The sequence below is a fragment of the Chanos chanos genome, chromosome 10, assembly GCF_902362185.1.
Source record: "Chanos chanos chromosome 10, fChaCha1.1, whole genome shotgun sequence".
Lineage (NCBI taxonomy): Eukaryota > Metazoa > Chordata > Actinopteri > Gonorynchiformes > Chanidae > Chanos > Chanos chanos.
In genome coordinates this window covers 36,901,914-36,919,896 of record NC_044504.1, presented here as the reverse complement: position 1 = coordinate 36,919,896, position 17,983 = coordinate 36,901,914, and the positions used below count along the sequence as shown (strand labels likewise).

At 43.9% G+C, this 17,983-nt stretch overlaps 1 protein-coding gene across 6 annotated transcripts in view; it reads right to left on the bottom strand.

The window, feature by feature from the left end:
* glsb (glutaminase b) overlaps window positions 1-15,996 on the bottom strand; it is a 41,235-nt gene extending 25,239 nt beyond the window's left edge. For 3 of the 6 annotated variants that reach the window (XM_030786372.1, XM_030786373.1, XM_030786375.1), the window contains exons 1-4: window positions 15,594-15,996; window positions 3,470-3,566; window positions 2,180-2,301; window positions 1-58 (exon numbers count right to left, since the gene is read on the bottom strand). The exon at window positions 1-58 is cut by the window's left edge. In XM_030786372.1, the coding sequence (XP_030642232.1) occupies window positions 1-58; window positions 2,180-2,301; window positions 3,470-3,566; window positions 15,594-15,883 (567 nt within the window). In that variant the 5' untranslated portion in view covers window positions 15,884-15,996. Of the gene's footprint in view, window positions 59-2,179; window positions 2,302-3,469; window positions 4,012-6,451; window positions 6,458-15,593 lie in introns of those variants that run through there. The other 3 variants (XM_030786374.1, XM_030786377.1, XM_030786376.1) reach the window with 3 other exon arrangements.
* Between the last annotated feature and the right edge of the window lie 1,987 nt (window positions 15,997-17,983).

Genomic DNA, 17,983 nt, shown 5'->3' with positions numbered 1-17,983 from the left:
GATGACAAACTTCTTTCGGAAGGCCTGGGTGAGCAGCACGATGTTGCTTTGGACACACCTGCAAAACGGAAAACGAGAAACGCGCGGGTGAGAAACGCCACTGAGCGAAACACTGTCCCCGTCTCCAACCTGCCAGATATGAGTGCACATTCTCCGGAGACTCACACGGGCGTCACACACCCACCACGCAACAGGATAACACACACACATGCTGATCGAACAGCCAAGTCATTTTAATGAATGTCATAAAGGAAGACACGAGCCCACGGCCAGGGATGCTCTTAGCATACACACGTGAGCGTTCTCAGACCGAGGCTATAGCAGAAACTAATTATTATACCAAGCCAATCCTGCTTACTCACTATTGCAGTCATCCTCACTCACTCACCCCCCCCCCCCCAAACTTCCCGGGGAGAGTCATGTGACCTCCGCGGGGACGACACCTGACTCACAGGGCCAGCCGGGAGCTCTGTTCGCCCCGCGTCAGAAGAACCCAACCCCAGCCACCAAGTCTGGATCGATATGCATCAGAGCAGCCTGAATTGCTTTGTGTTTCGGGCCGAATTTCTCGAGGTGGGGGATTGTTCAATGATACCGCATCTGTTAATGTATGCAAACTATTTTGCAAATAACAGTTGGCTCTTTAGACTGTAAATCCTTTCATCTCAGAGGAAACTACTCAAAATCTCTCTGACATTATTCAGATAAGAGGATCCAGAAATACACTGATATAACATTCACGGCCAGAGCAAGTCACCCTTTAGATACCAGCAGAATGAGGGACATGGGGAACTATCTTTTTTTTTTTTTTTTTGCAGCTATGTCACTGAGACGTGTGTGTCTGTGTGTGTGTGTCTGAGGGGGGAGAGTGGTGGTGATGTATAACAGCTCTACATGACAGAGGATAATACAGCAGGTTACAGACACCAGATGGTCAGCCTCACGAGTTTCTATCTCTCTCTCTCTCTCACACAGACACACACACACACACAATCGCAACATCTCTGTCTGTCCCTCTCTCTCTCTCCCTCTCACACACACACACACACACACACACACACTATCTCTGTATCTTTCTCTCTCTCTCTCTCTCTCTCACACACACACACACAAACTATCTCTGTATCTCTCTCTCTCTTTCTCTCACACACAAAACCTCTGCATTTCTCTCTCACACACACACACACACACACACACACGCACACGCACACACACGCACACACTATCTTTGCATCTCTGTATCTGTGTCTCTCTCTCATTTTCTCTCACACACAGTCTCTCTCTCTGTCTGTCTCGCTGAAGGTCAGTCCACCGTCATCAGATCTCGTCAGCTCAGCCCTTGGCACAGATATGAACACAGGCGCTAAAGAGAATGACAGAATACCACACAGCCGCCGTCATAAAAGCCACTCACAGCAGGGGTGAAAATAAAGCTGAGAAACAGAGATACATCAGGATGTGGGTGGCAGCTCCAGGGCTGGACCTCAGTGGCCATCACAAAGTGTTCTGGATTAAGCAAGAAAATGAATGTCTTTGAATCTCAACCACTCCAAGGCCAAGAACACACTCCCTATAAATAAGACTCGCAGAACTGGTCACTAATCACAGCTGTCACCTAAAGTGTGTGTGTGTGTGTGTGTACGTGTGTACATGAGAATGCTGTGTATTTTTATCTTCAGGATCTATTCTGAAATAGGACACAGGAGACATGCTAAGGAAAGGCTGCTCATGCGAACCAGACGATGCTGAAGTAACAATCAGGACTGAGGTAACTCCTGCTAGCGCAAATGCATTTTCCTCAGCCGTCTATCAGCTCAGCAGAGTGTCTGCTCTCTGCACTTCTCTGCTCGCTGCTAACCGCTAACATCGTACATTATTAATATTAATGGTGTACTGGCTGCATTTCAGCACAGTGAGTCACAGAGGGACCTCTGGTCTCATGTAAGCCTTTCATGTCGTTTGTCTGTGGTTAATGGGAAATGCTGAGTGTCTGAAGAGACAGAGAGAGAGAGAGAGCTCTGAGGATTTTAACATGAGCAAACGATTAGCGTGACACGCAGAGAAACAGAAAGCGATTATCATTAGCAGTGATTATCATTAGCAGTGGTAGTTGTAGTGGCAGTAACAGTAGCAGTGGTCGTGTAGAGATGAAAGAGTTTAGGCAGGGGCGAAAGCGTACTTTTTGAACAGGTGTCTATCCAGCGTCACGCCGTCTGACGTTGTTTTGAGAGTGACTTTCAGCATGTCCATACATTCTTTGAGTCGAGGGTCTCCTGTCCGCAGCCCTGTGGCTTTCAGTGCCTGCAAAGCACCATGGGAAAAAAAGGACAAAACTCTCATGAGTGGACTATAGGACAATAAAACAGAAAGCTTTGATTGACGGAACAGACAATAACACAGTGGGACAACAGTGCTGTAATTCATTTATAACGGCAGACACCACAGAATCAGAAAGCTGCTCTGTCTAACCAACCACCACTTACTGTAGCTAATAACTGCACAAATTCTTTGTAGATCTATTTAGACGAACTCAGTTTTTATAAATTTGTCATCTAATCATGTCATGACCTCATTATAATAGAGTATCATCAACTGATTAAGTCAGAAGAAATATGAAAACAAAGTAGCAGATTCTTTTCCTAGAACCACTAAACACCAGACTGCAATTAGCATTTCCAAGGAGAGACACTAAATAACGAATCTCTCAGTGAGAGACAGATAAACATTACCTATCATTTTCTAAGGAAAGAGGGAACTGATTCTGCTAAGACAGAACTGTGGTCTTTGAAGGAACAGTCTAAATGGGCACAGTGACATGTACATGCAATCAGAGCACAGTGTGCTGGAGTGACACACTGTAGTGTTTATGTAGGCCAGTGTGATAAGATTAATCAGCTACTATAAACTTGGAACTGAGCCTAAACTACACTGGCCATTGGCTGTCTGCGCTGGGGCCACACCCCCGTCACAGAAAACACAGTCAGAGTGAACGTGACAGTCAAGCCGTTCCAGAGTGAGGACAATCAACCCTCAGCTGCAAGGAAGACAGAAAGTGAAGGAGGTAGAGCAGCACAGAAAGAGAGAGAGAGAGAGAGAGAGAGAGAAAGAGACAGAGAAAGAGAGAGAGAGAGACACAGACAGAGAGAGAGAGACAGACAGAGAGAGAGAGAGAAAGAGACACAGACAGAGAGAGAGACAGAGAGAGAGAGAGAGAGAGAGAGACAGACAGACAGAGAGAGACACAGACAGAGAGAGACACAGACAGAGAGAGAGACAGAGAGACAGAGAGAGAGACAGAGAGAGAGAGACAGACAGAGACAGAGAGGGATGTGGGGGGGGGGGGTGACAGACAAACAGAGATAACAGAGATAGACAGAGAGACAGAGATAAAGAAAGAAAGAGAGAGAGAGAGAGAGAGAGAAAGAGAAAGAGAGGGAGAGAAAACGTGAATGAGGATATGGTCTCTAACCGTGATAAATTTGTGAGCAGGGATTGTCTCCTGACCGTCGGCGATGGTGTAGAAAAGCAGGTCCTCCAGGCTGGGCAGAATGCCTGCTTTCCTTCTCCTGTGACACAGAACACACAACCCAGTGAGTGAGCTGAGCTCTCACACAGACTCTCACAAACCGCAGCGCAGGGTGAGGGGGCATGACTCAGTGGGATAGGGGATATGGGACTAGACTGGGATATGGTGCACCACGTCTACAGGGACAGAGACGCATATCAGCCGCTTCCTTCTGAGTCCCCGCATGCCTTCCTCTCTTTGTGTGTGAGGAAAGCAAACACTGATCCTTGGACTGATTCTTGTTCTAGCGATTCTAATGTCCAAGTATTCCCTCTCCCTCCAATTGAAAGCCAGTCTATTCACTCCAAAACTCCCTGTTTCATCACTGGTGTGAGGTTAAAACGATCTGTCAATCTTTGGATTGATCATCAAAGCAGATCCTACATGTAGCCAATGGGTAAAGTCAAGGACAAAGTGAAACAGTTCATGTCCTGATTAAATAAAGTCCTGTGTAACTGCAGCCTGTTGGTCTAATCTTATGATATTACTCCCAAATTTACACGATCTCCTGCTTTAATAGTCCTTTGCATGTTGGCATATTGGCCGCCGTGTAATTGACCCACATGGAAAATTTAACATTTGAGTTCCAACAATATTTTCCCATAGATCGGAATGCTCGCCTCAAAGCCAACAGCCTAATGTTTCCATATTCAGAACTGCATTCAAACACAGAACTTTATTCATTTTCAGGACTATATTCAAACACAGAACTTTATTCATTTTCAGGACTACATTCAAACACAGAACTGTATTCACACTCAGAACCGCTACCCACCGATACTGTCTTGTGGGCAGCAGTTATGAACGCGAAAGCATTAGTGCATTAGAAAAGTATTTATTGAATAATGTGACAGAAACAAAACGACGTGCAGTGTGAATTGTTGGGAGGCGTGCTGCCTCTGTGCAGTCAAATGAGGCACAACGTGAATGCAGCTCGTCCAATTAAAACAGGGCATTAGTCACTGATTTGACACAGCGAGATCTCTCTGCAAATCCTAACGGACGTTAAAAAACAAACAAACAAACACATAAATAAAAAGAGAGAGAGAGAGAAAACAATGAGTTGCTTACGTGTTTGTGCCCTGACTGTTAATGGGTTAAATAAAGAAGTGGTCAAACTTAGCTGTGGCATTATCACATTTGATCACATTTGGATGGCTTGGACTTTAATGCTCGACAAAGCTGCTCGTAAGCTGTCGTGGCATCTGGCCACATGACACTGTGTGTGTGTGTGTGTGTGTGTGTGTGTGTGTGTGTGTTTGTGTCTGTGTGTGTGTGAGTGTGTGACAGACGAGCAGTGATCGCTATTCCCCGAGCGCTATCAAAACATTCCCTCAGACATGACTGTCTGTTTCTCATAGCCCAGCGTTCCCACCGCATGCCTGTAAAAGCACTTCGCTTTGCCTAAAACCCCCCCCCCCACACACACACCCCTCTCCTCCCCCTCCCAAAACCAGTCTATCAGCCCCCACCCTAAGGACCAACTGATCTGTATATTTTTGTTGGGGCCAAGGTCAAACAGACCTCGAGCTGACCGGTTCACAAAACTACAAGTGCTTCCCTTATTTGAGTCGAGCATGCTAACACTGGACTACTCATAAAACGTGGGTAGAAACTGTCCTACACTGCATTGGATTTCTGAGTGTGATGAAAACAGGCATGTAACATCATTTATGAGGGAAACTATGAGAGCCTGGCAGAGATAAGGGAAAGTGTTACAGGAGTGACAGAGGCAGCTAGGCAGAGAAAAACAGGAGGGGTAAAGAAAAAGTGATACTTACACCCACAAACAGCAAGCAGAGTGTCAGGCAGGCAGGAAACACAAACAAACAAACAAACAAACAACATGAAGAATGAATGCAAAATAAAGTAAACTTAAAATGGTTAATGCTTAACAAATATGCATGAAAAACATCAGTCAGGACAACCACGCTGTACATTTTCAGGGTGGAGCATTCCAAACCCGCCGTGACATCACACGTTTAAAACACACACAGATACAGTCATCATAACATCTTTACAGTGACAGTTACTTATTTAAAGGTATAGATTAACTTTTGCCTTCACGTAATAACGATTTCAATTAAGAGGCACCAAATTCCTAAACATGCATGTTTAGTGTATTTCAAACATGTAGGTCACTTGTTAAACAGGACATGGGACCTGTTTAAAGTGTGTAATGTAAACAATGGTAAACTCTTATAAACAGTTACTTGTGGAATGTATAGTCACCCCCTGTTTATCATTGTGCCACGGGGAGCAACTGTGTGGAAAAACACTACTGCACATTACATACCTCCTACCCATATTCTATCCACTAACACACCCAGAAACATCCATGGACCTACACTACAATCATAAAACATTAACTACCTCTTGCTATGGAAACTGAAAAACAGACCTATGCTGTTCTAGGCTGTTCTGAGAATCATGTGGTCACTGAGTTGCATTACTGGGTAGGGCTAATGCCTTTCTTCCGTCATAAAATGCCTGGTGGTTGTGTGTGCTCACTACTGGTGTGTAAGGATGGGTTAAATGCAGATGTCAAATTCACTGCTCACTGTGTGTGTGTGCGTGCGAACACGGAGATTTAATCTTACTTTAATCTTAATCTTAAATGTTGGTCAAGGTAAAAGTCTCGGCCGTGGGATGGTTAATGTCAAAACCGTGGCAGTCAATCAAGGTTTTTTCTTTTTTTTTATTCTGATATACAGTAGGCAAGGACACAGCGTAAGAACAGAGGGCAGACGTTAACGCCATGGGGTGATTACACACGGATATTAACTCTCTGTCTTCAGAGGCAGCCATAACATTAGGAAGATCAAGGAAAACAAAGAGAACATCTCTGTGCTGATGAGTCAGTTCAGCCTGCAGACTCTCAGTGACTCATCGCTTATGGTGCAAGTCCTGCAGTGTGGTACTTCCCTACACATGCACTCCATACATTTATCCCATACATTTACCGCACACACATCACTGTGAGCGTGTAAAAGGCTTTGCTCTGGCCGTGCTCCCGGGCCCGACATCCCAGCCTTGCTCACAGTGTATGTAAACTGACCAGGCTCCTGGTGGATTTACAGGGCAAACACTAAGCTCCCGTCTAGATGCAACAGTCAGAGCGTGACAGAGATCCAAGACAGGCATACGGGCAGAGGGTGCTTCAGACCCCACGGCCCACAGCCCACAGAGAACCACGCAGCAACACCGAGAGGCCAGACGCTGGCTGAAAAGAGGCGCTGCATTTTTTTTTTTAAGTGACGTGCACACACTAAAATTTTAAATAATAAAATCACAGCATTTGCTTTCTCTGAGTCATCCGCGACTCAGAGCGACTGTGCACCAGAGCGTCCGCTCTAAAACCAAAAAAGCGTGCGATTCTTCCCTGACAAAGCGAAACTCTACGAGTGAGACAGGGCAGTGAAGCCGAAAGCCGAACAGAGACGGAGACGTAAAATGGGAAACGTGATCAGGTTTCCCGGTAACGGCATACATTGCATCAAATGCATGGTGTGTGAGTGTGTGTGTGGTTCTTTAGCCCTGGGGAGCCAGTCTCCAAGCTCAACACCCTCTCAGCGCAACAGACTGGAATCAGACTGAACTTCAAGAAACCAAAAAATCAAAGAACCTTATCAAAAGACACCCAGGAGACGAAAGGGGTTGTGTGTTAAACTGCCAGCTGCTGTAAACACGTTCTCACTGATGTTAAGAAGTTCTGAAACTCAGGTCCCTCTGATCAGTGGTTCCCCTGAGAAGCCAAAGATTTCCCCTTCAGATGACTCAGAGGGAGGCCCCACCTCTCCTCCCCACCAATCACGGGTTTCCGCTGAGTGTCACATGATCTCAACATACACGTCACTCACACACAAACAACAGGTTTCCCAGAAGACTTCTCCTTCCACACGCATGACTGATAAGTCCTTCCATCACCAGAGATCACTGCCGTGTTTACACACTGTGTTTTACCAGCTGAAAGACAGCAGCACTTCCGATAGTATGCTCACTGCTTAAGACTGAGAGCAAAAACTGGAAAGAAATTGGAGAATTTGCAAAAGCACTCGGCCCGGTTGCCAGGAAACCGGGAGTGTTTTTTTTTTTTTTTTTGCTTTGGCAGGCAGGAAGTTATCTAGAATCCAACTCCTTCCCAAGCAGCTCGGAGAAGCTGTTGGGATCGTGACTACTGAGTGGCCTCCACATTAAAACAAATGGGCCCATTCAGCCTCGCGTCGATTCCACTGGCCGCCTGCGTTCCCGGAAACATCCACGTACCAGTGCCTTTACGGCTTCACGTAATCAACCCACTCAAACGGCGGCAGGGTTTATACCCTGGAAGTGTTTGTTTCACCTCCAGGCCACGCACACCGGAAGACACCCGACACTCTGCCCCCCCCCGTGCCTGTCGTACAAAAGCATGGGGAGCAGAGACACAGTTACACGAGCCCCACGTGTGGACGGACTGTCCTGCCTGCGCAGAGGACGCAAAGATTTTAAGAGTTGATTAAATCTTTACTGCTTAATGACCGCTCACTTAATAAACGACTTCAGTTCTATTATTCCATGCAAATGAGCAGCGACCCATTACCCCAGCGAAATCAAGGCAATGTGTGTATGCAACCTTACTCCCTCTGATGCCTGTTTGATTAGTGTATTTTTTCCTAATTTTCTGAGAAAACTGCATGTCGAGCCACTCCCAGCGATTCACGAAGGCTGAAAACATGACACGGCGAGCTCCATAAAACCACAACTCCGTAAATCTCTTCAATACGCCCAATGACTTAACCCTGTCTTCTCTTTTTAAAATCAACAGATGTGGAATGTCAATATGTCTCCTTTGCACGTTCGGCTAAACGCTACGCTGCACACGCGTTAGCTCGTGTGCAGACCGGGTTGTTTGAGCAAACCAGGTTAAGTGTTTGAAGAACAAACACACGAGGAGTGTGTGTTGGAAAGGGGCGGGGGGGGGGGGGGGGCTCAGGCCGTATCAGAGAGAACAAGGCATACGCGAATGACTGCTGACTGTGCATTCTGACCAAGTGAAGCGGGTGCTCACAACAAAGTACACAAGAATGGAAATGTACAGACACACAGACAGTCATGCTCTTCCCCCTCCACACAGTATACGTTATATATTCGATTTATATGCCAAAAACAGCTTTTACGTGCACACACATACACACACAGACAGACACACACTAGGTTGCAGGAGTATAACAGAGTTGGATTAATCCAGCTCAATGGACTGAGAATGTTTCACTGCTGGTTCTCATTGTCCTGCTGTGGTGGGTTGGCCTTTCAGCAGTGCCACGTGCAGGCTCTCTGTGAGCTCGTCTCCTGAGGACACTGTGAGCTATTTGATCCTTCTCACAGCTCAGAGCCCCATAGACAGGCAATGGTTACAGCACAGGCTGTGCAACCTGCTGAACAAAGACCAAAGAGTCCTCAACCTTCTCAGGTGGCAGGTTCTTCTTTCTTCTTCTCCTACCCCTAACAAAGTTGACAGCCTCATGTTCACACCTGCAGATACTTTAATAGGTGGTTTCGTGTGGTCCTGATTACAGATCGCCATCTCTTTCTGCCATTAATCCTTCCAAACTGCTTATGGCTCTAAGCCGTCTGAGACATGACAACCTACGTCACGATCTTTACACTCACCGGGGCCGCTGCGGAGGTGATCCGCTGTATTAGGACGAGCCGTGGCGAACGCTGCCTGACTCACGCAGGAAAGGTGACGAGTTTAACCTGACCGTTTAAAGCGTGCGTAGGACTGCAAGCGTACGTCGGTCAGCATTTGTTTGTTTAGATACAAGCGCTAACGCAAGCTAGAGACGCTTCCATCCGCAGAATACCGTTGATAGAATCTCCCTCGGTACGTTTTTAGCACGATAATAATTTCCGGTCAACAACCCTATACGTGGCATCCTCCTTCCAACCTAATCCCCGCTATTTTAAGAAATCAGGAAACGTCTTTGTTGTACAGAAGCTGAGCTGTCCAATAATGTGTATACACACGAAGTCACAATTCTGAAGTAAGCACACAGTTCTAAAGGGAACATATAGGCACTGCTGATATGCAAAAATTTAATGTTCTCTTTTCTGTTTCAGAAAAAAGAGGCCAATCTTTTGAATGCAGATTATTGTTGAATACTAACGGGCTGAACACAACTTACTTCAGTGAACCAGTAAATTGACGCTGCTCTTAATTCGCCGTCTTCGACCAGCTTTCCTCACAAATCACAGCAGATGATTTAAACTGAGCTAATGACCACAAGACCCAGTTAACACACTCACAAACTCAACCCAGTCTGAACTCAGGGGCTCGCAGGTTTGCACGGGGTCACAGAAAGAAAATCCGTGTTATGGTAACCGAATGGGACTCCCTCTCTGAGGCTAGGATAACTGAGGTCACGCAGAGACAAAAAAATATTATCGAACTCTACCTCTGGCACAGAGATGATATTTTTAGACGCAGCGGTTTCCAGTTCTCTGTTACTTGTAATCTTTCAGAGGATTCGGCTCTGAGTGGTGTCCTCAGGGCGTGTGTTTTCTCTGGCTGAGGCGTGTATGGACGTGCTTTTCCTGAAAAACGTTCTCTGTTCGTTACAGACCTGGGTAAGACTACACCGATCTATTTTTTTTTTTATTTTAAACCCACATGAAGTCTTCAGAAAGACTAACAAGTCAGGCAGATAAACTAACATTAAGCTCCTCAGTGAGTCCGCGAACTTCGTCAGAAGTATCACGTTTATTCTTGACCACTGAGACCTTTAATGTCACTCACAGAGTAAAAAAAAAAGTTAGGGGGTGCTTCAAAAAGAGAACAACGATCACAGGTTACTGTGTGTCATGATATCCATTTCTAAACAGGGCCACACCATCCACAGATACATAATCATAAAACAATTATGCTTCTGTTTACAAATACAATTCTGAAACAGTAATTGTAGCTATTTGATTCTGGGCTAATGTGTATGCCTCCTACATGCGTGAGATAATTTTAGAACGATCCTCTTCCCAGTTCTTCACGTCTTCCCCCTGCGCGAGTCAGACATCTCGACCCAACGTCTCCGGCGCGCGCTCCTCATTACAGGCGTTGAGTGACAGGTGAGCACGGTGATGTGGAGACGGTGGTTAATAAACACACGTTTCCTCAGAGAACTCGATGAAACTCAATGACAATGGCAAACAGTTGCCTTCCTGTGTGCTTATCTTTAAATAGGAGAGAGAATGCAAATACTCCAACATCAATAAGGCCATATGCACAACTGCAGGACACAGAATATAAACAGTTCCTCCAATGCATGCAAAAGGACCTATTCACATGTTTGACCACTGTACTCACACTCAGATGCAATTGACCTAATTCTGGTCAAACCACAACTTGAACCTATACAAATATTTATATATCAAGTGAACAAGGGTGATTAGCTCTATTTCACATGAATTCAATCTTTATTGACTTCCAGATAGTGATACGCCTCCTGAGGAGAAACTCTGAACTTTTCAAAGCACCAGGGATCAAGACAACCTCAAACAACATGAACACCCCCCCCACCCACCCAAAAACAAACCAAGACAATACAAAATACCAGACTTGTAATGAATAAGTGATGAAGGCGATAGGGAACAAACAAGTTATCAGGTTATCTAACTGTGTGCAAGGGGGGGGGGGGTCAACATGTCTCGAAAAAAAACCCAATGCCTCCACATTAAAATAGAGCAAACTCCAATGGGGCTTCTGTCACGTTAGAGCAGCCAGAGAAGAAACATGAACTCACAATGTGTGTACACTACTACCGCTCTCCATTAATTACAATAAAAAAAAAACAAACATTTGTAGTGTTTAAGCGTTCCTGGCTGCTGTAACATAAACACACTCCGGTACAGGAACCAAAACTCATCCGAAGGGGCCAGACGTCAGAGTGGAACGTGGCATGGAGGGAGGGGCGTGGTCTCTGAAACGTTTCACAAAGAAGATATTCAGTCTTCTATTAGTGGCTTCAGAATGGAAAGGGGAGGGGTCTGGATTTTTTTTTTTTTTTGACTTACAGATCAATGTGAACATTCCCCATAACCTTATATGGTAACTGGGAAAAAACAGCGTTCCTGATACGACAGCCCGCAGCTCAGGTCGTGTCCTTGACAAACTGTCTCTTTTTTCACTCACGCTGCACATCGGTTCACCATTACCATGAATTACACTGTCATTCATGTATATTCTGTCCTGTCTGCGCTGCTCCCTGCAGAGTCAGTCATTTCTTGTGATCAGTTCAGTAAGCAAAGCTTTAAAAAACCACACGAGAGAACTCACGCGTCAGTCATTTTCAAAACGATCAGTCTGGCAAAGTCCAGCACTACGAGACTGTCTGCACGTTTCACTGTACGGGATCTCATTCAACTGATTCACTTTAGGCTTGGCTTTTTTTTTTTAAAAGCATCTGAATTACATTCAGCTTCTCTGGCAGATTCACGTCTATAGGGCAGAGCTGTGTTTGTTTTCATTCACGAAAAAAAATAAATAAATCCTGGCTCGGTGCCAATCAAATTCAAATATTTAACGTCACCGAAGCTGTTTAGTAAGGGGTGTTTTTTTCAAATGCCCAATAAATACAGGAAGTGTCTCCTAAATAAAATAACCACATAAACAAATGATCTCAGTGCCTTGTCTGAGTTCTCTCTCTCTCTCTCTTTCATTTCTCTCTTACGTAACGAAAAAGGGGCTGTGTCCTCATTCGCCACCTCTAACGCTGAATTCATGAAAGGGCCAAAAATGAAAAACAGCTGTTGTGTAGGTCCCACTTAACACCACACATTAACATCTGACCTCTCAACAGAGCACTGACGAGCTGACCTAACCTGGCCAGCATTCCATTACGAAACGACATTAGCTGGACAATCAAGAGATCAATCAAAGTATTAATCCTAAGGAAAGCTTTCTCAAACGCTTTCTCCTCAGTCCCTCGCTCTGATGACTCAGACTTTTCGACGCTGGCCAAAAATAACGTTACGTCTGGTTGTCATGGCAATGGAAGCAGAGAGACAGCAGTCTGTGGCAGCATCTATGTAATCTCTCTCTCTCTCTCGCTTTCTTTTTTTCTCAATACCCAGAGGAGACAAGAGACATCCCAGCATGCCTCTGGCTTAACTCTCACATCTAGAGTGTTATCAGTTTTCCATTCTCCCTTCACTGATAACAATCCCCAGTCTACACGACTGGGAAAGGCACAGAATGACTGTAGCACAAAGAAAAAGTCAATACTCTATTTACATGGCAATTCATTGCCTCAGACTAGTCAGTCACAAAGCAGGCTTCCTCCACACAAAATTAAACATGGCTGGCCCACATGATGAACGGACAACTAGCATTCAGTCATGCACAGGGGCCCAGCCTTGCAACACAGCTTTGTTTACCTTGTGGTGCAACACCATGTCTGTTCTATGTGATGTCAGCACTCAAGACTGTACAGGCATAGAGGCTTTCAGATGGAGCACTGACTGTAAAACAATATCCCAGTGCATTAACCTGCACACCAGTTTCATTCACACACCCCCCCCCCTCCCCCAGACTTCAATGTGCCTACATTCACACCTGTCAGGGAGACTTTACAAGAAGCTCTACAGCTGTTATTGTTGACTAACAGCCAAGTGATGATTAACCTCAACAGGTCTCTCGAGATTATACATTAACTTCTTTGTGATGGTTCAGATAATTAACCATCACATCTCAACCCGAAACTTATAACTTTTCAAGATAAGAAGACGTCTGCATGCAAGGTCTAGTGACTAATAAAAGACAAGAATAGAACACCGTTCAGTTTATTTCAGTTTGACGTGCTTGCTGTATTGAGACCAGTGGGGATTAAAAGAACAAAACGTTAAGACTAAACCTTGGACATTACATTAACGCATGTTGATGAAACTTTTTCATGTACACCACGATTTGATAGTTTTCCATAGTTAATTTGTATTCCACGCTGTGAGAAATAAGTAATCTACAACCACATAGTCCCGCTTTAATGACAAAACAGCGATCAAAACGCCACTTCATTATGTCCTCATTAAAATCGCATTCTCTTGGGAAAGCGCATGGCGTGTACATGAGATGAGAAACCGAATGTTAACAGATGAACCGGTGTAAAGACGTCTCGTCAGAACGGTGCCCATGGCCAGCGTAGCGTTAGCGTATTGACACCAAGCGGGTAAAAGCCCCCTCAAATTTCTGAGGGGGAAAAAAGATAACAATGCATTCCGGATCATTTTCCAATGGCCTACATACTGGATACGTTTCCCTGACCTAGCACAAAAAAAGCCGCACCTGAAAAATGCATACTTTTCAAGGGACCACTAGCCTGTATCTTCAAAATATAGGCTTATCTTCGGATATGGTCTGGTCAAACTTCTGAATTATGTCGCAGGTATAGGCGGCTGGGGCTAGGGTTCGGTGTAACTCACGGTGAAGTCTCTGGATCATCAATTAAACTGGACGTATAAACAGTACAGCCTAAATCTAAAACTGTTAGTAAAAAGGGTACAGATCTTAATGAAATGAGAAATGACCTCAGAATTCTGGCAGCGCGTCACGCCACTGTTGAAAGCAATTGTAAGCTACTGCCTGAAAAAAAATTCCACTGCTTCCAGACCGTGCACAGATGTGCACGGTTATAATGATGCGAATAATCTAACGGGCAAAATCGGAAACAGACTGGGAATTTAAGACCTGATCAGCTCCTCTTCAAAAAAAAAAAAAGTAAGGTGCCTGTCCTCCCCTGTTTACATGCAGTGTGCAGCGTTGCCCAATAAGTTGCTCGCGTTCCGATAACTCATTGCCACACACTGGGTACCAACGAAAACCAGCGTTGTGTTGAGAAGACAGTCAGGGGTCGAAACGTTAGAAAGTTGAAAAGTTCAACTCTTGTAATACTGAGTTAACCAGGCCGTCGTGTTACATTCCACAGCTGTATGTTCACACTCAACTAACTGGTCATTCAACAGTAACTGGTCATAGATGTCTGTCCCCTTTTCACAATGTAAACTTGCAGTGGATGGGTTCGGGGGGTCGTTAGAGCCAACTTCCAACGATTATCGACAAATTATTTGTGAAAGGCGCTACGGTCTGGTAGCCTACAGGTTATGCATCCGTAATGCAAGTGTAACTATTACGTACGACGTCACGCGATATTAAAATGACTACATGGTTTTGTCAAACAAATATACATTTGATATTAAAAAAAAAATGAAGATTTTCTAAAAACCAATCCCATAAGTAAAACTAGCTGCGCCCAGTCGCCAAGATTTGGCAGAGCTTTATATGAATTTTTCATGAAATATAAACAATACCGACAACATTATTGTTGTTGATCAGCCATATGTTTTGTGTTATTTCAATCACTAATGTACCTACAAAAGTCGTTTTTTGTTTGCTTAGATAGAAACCATTTTGAGAGTTTGGCAGTTTGGTATTGCCGCCACATTACGAATAAACCAAATATCTCAGTTTATTGACAAGACATGGTCATTATCCTTATCGAATTATACGTTTAGCATTCAAAAATTTCCCAATTATCCAGTCAAACTAGGTCTTACTATCAGTTATCCCTTGTCAATGTAATTAGAACGTCGTTTTAAAAACTTTTTGGCCACAAATGCACTATTGCCGCCCAAGGGAATTTACGGGGGGTTTTTTTTGTTTGGTTGGTTGGTTTTTTTTTTAATGTAAGAGACCACTTATAACCGTGAAGATTTAACGTCTTAAAAATGAATGCCTTACGACAAATGTTTCAATTGTGCTACTTAAACTGTTAATTTTCAGGCTTACTTTTTTGCAGAGCATTAGGGAAACGTGGTAAGAGAAGTTGCCAACCTTAAGGCCCGTGATGAGTACTGACGCAGCTATGTTAGCCTAATTAGCCACGCTGTCGTATTAGTAAAGACAATTCTCGCACACTCTAAAAGAATAAATGCAGTGGAAACAATAAGGGGATATTTACAGATGACTGACTAGTTTTCAGATGAACACACTGGACTTCTTACTCACTCTGTAGAGTCCTTGATTGTCTCATCTTTCTTCACCTGCTCTGTTGTCTCTATCGCTCCTTCGGTTTTAGTGCACAGGGATCTAATCCAAGGTGAGCATTGTAACAGAGGTCGGCGTCCCCCAGCATTGAAAGTCTTTAATGTAGATACCACTTTGACATCCGGATAGGCGCTGCTGAAGCAGTAAGGGTTTGGAGATGACGTTTTATTTCTTGAAATACCTGTCAACGGACGTTTAAGGCTGGCTTGAAACAACTCCTTCAGCACTGTCGAACACCTAAACTGTAACATTTCAATCCTCTCGAGCTAATTTAATTGGATTTCTCTTTTTTTAATATATAGAAACTGACTGGTTTAGGGAGGCGGTTTGTGTCCTGATAACAATTCACTGTACAGTATCACTGACCACACAGTACAAGTTCTCTGATGTAGTAACGATACCGGTGTTCTTCAGCGAACAAAATACCCATAGACACGCCCCGCCACTCTTCTATTGGTTGAAATGTTGACTTGCTTAAATTTCTCGTCAATTCATTGGTTCTATCAAGTATCTATCACATTTAGTTTGTGCATCACATCCTGCAGTGAATCATTTTGTGGACAACCAGCGTGTCATGACTCACAGTGGCGGACTTCTTTTTTTAATTAATGAATTAATTTATTTTAATCATCTGAGATTAGAAAACTTTATGTAATGTTTTGTCATAGAATTTAGATAGAATTCTGCATTTTTTGGGCATTTACATCATTTAGTTTTGATACTAAAACTGTTATCCAGTGTAACTATACAATGTTCTCAACATGTGGCTGTACTGTAATTCAGGGGATCGGCTAAACTGAATGACCGGAGAGGACAGAAATTGCAGAGACTGCTTTAACCTGATGGTGTGTCACCTGCCTGTATCAGTTCCTCTTCAAAAAAAAAAAAAAGTAAGGTGCCTGTCCTCTCCTGTTTACATGCAGTGTGCAGCGTTGCCCAATAAGTTGCTCACGTTCCGATAACTCATTGCCACACACTGGGTACCAACGAAAACCAGCGTTGCGTAGAGAAGACAGTCAGGGGTCGAAATGTTAGAAAGTTGAAAAGTTCAACTCTTGTAATACTGAGTTAACCATGCCTTTGTTTGCGGAAGAGGCCGTCGTGTTACATTGCACAGCTGTATGTTCACACTCAACTAACTGGTCATTCAACAGTAACTGGTCATAGATATCCGTCCCCTTTTCACCATGTAAACTTGCAGTGGATGAGTTCGGGTCGTTACGGCCAACTTCCAACGATTATCGACATGCTTTAACTTGATGGTGTGTCACCTGCCTGTAAGGTCCTCTGACACTCGTTGTGTCTAAATGGAGAGCATTTTAAATATCAGTTAAACACACAAAAACATGTTAAAGGCGATATCAGAGAGTGTATGTGGTGTATAATAAGTATTGTGGGTGAAATTCTCAGCCTGGGCCAAATGGGACTGAGTCTCAACGCCACACGATACCTGTTCTGAGACAAAATAACAGGAGTCTAACAATGAGTCCGATGCAGTGTAAGTTTATTGTATAGTTCAAAAGACATACAACAAACTGAGTCAGGTCCCGGGGAGTGACTGACTCCATTTCACAAAGCACCGGCCTTTATACACGTTTTCTTAAAAAAATACACATTCCTTAGTCTCTTTGTATGTAGGGCACCTCGGCCAGCCTGTCTTCACAGACTCCTCTTATCATCATTATTTTCTAGCACCTTTTACTCCTAGCATAAGTTGTCACCAATAGTTACTGCCCTGCTAAGACGTACCATGAGACCTTGAACATTTCGCCATCTGCCTGCATTGTTAATGACAACAACACTCTGGCAGGGGCTCCTTCCTTATCTCACAGGCAGTCCTTAAGAGCCTCACTGACCTCTTCTTTTTGAACACAGAGAACGTGATATTTCTTGTAATACAAAAGATTGTATAGTTATAACTTTTAATATAAATGATTACATTGATTCACCCCTATAATAATGAATACATTGTGGTTACATTGTTTATCATGGTTACTATGGTTAGCTTAAAGGAGAGTAATAATTTTCCAACAGTATCACTTTTGATCATACAAGCTTCATCTAATATACAGCCTACCTGTAAAGAACCCCCCCCCCCCCCCCCCCGCTAACACAGCACCCTAGGTCCTTTTCTTAAAGCTGATGTGAGTTGTGAAATCTATGTATTTAGTAAGGACATCAGTATTTAATTATAATATGATTAAATTGCATGTAGTCAGCAGGGGGCTGGACAAACACATGGAAAAGTGCATGAATCAAAACTCTTATCATCTCTAAAGTAGAAATATGCCTTGCACTCCATTTATAGTGCTAAGTTGTGTCTGGACTAAATAAATTAAGTAATGTCTCCA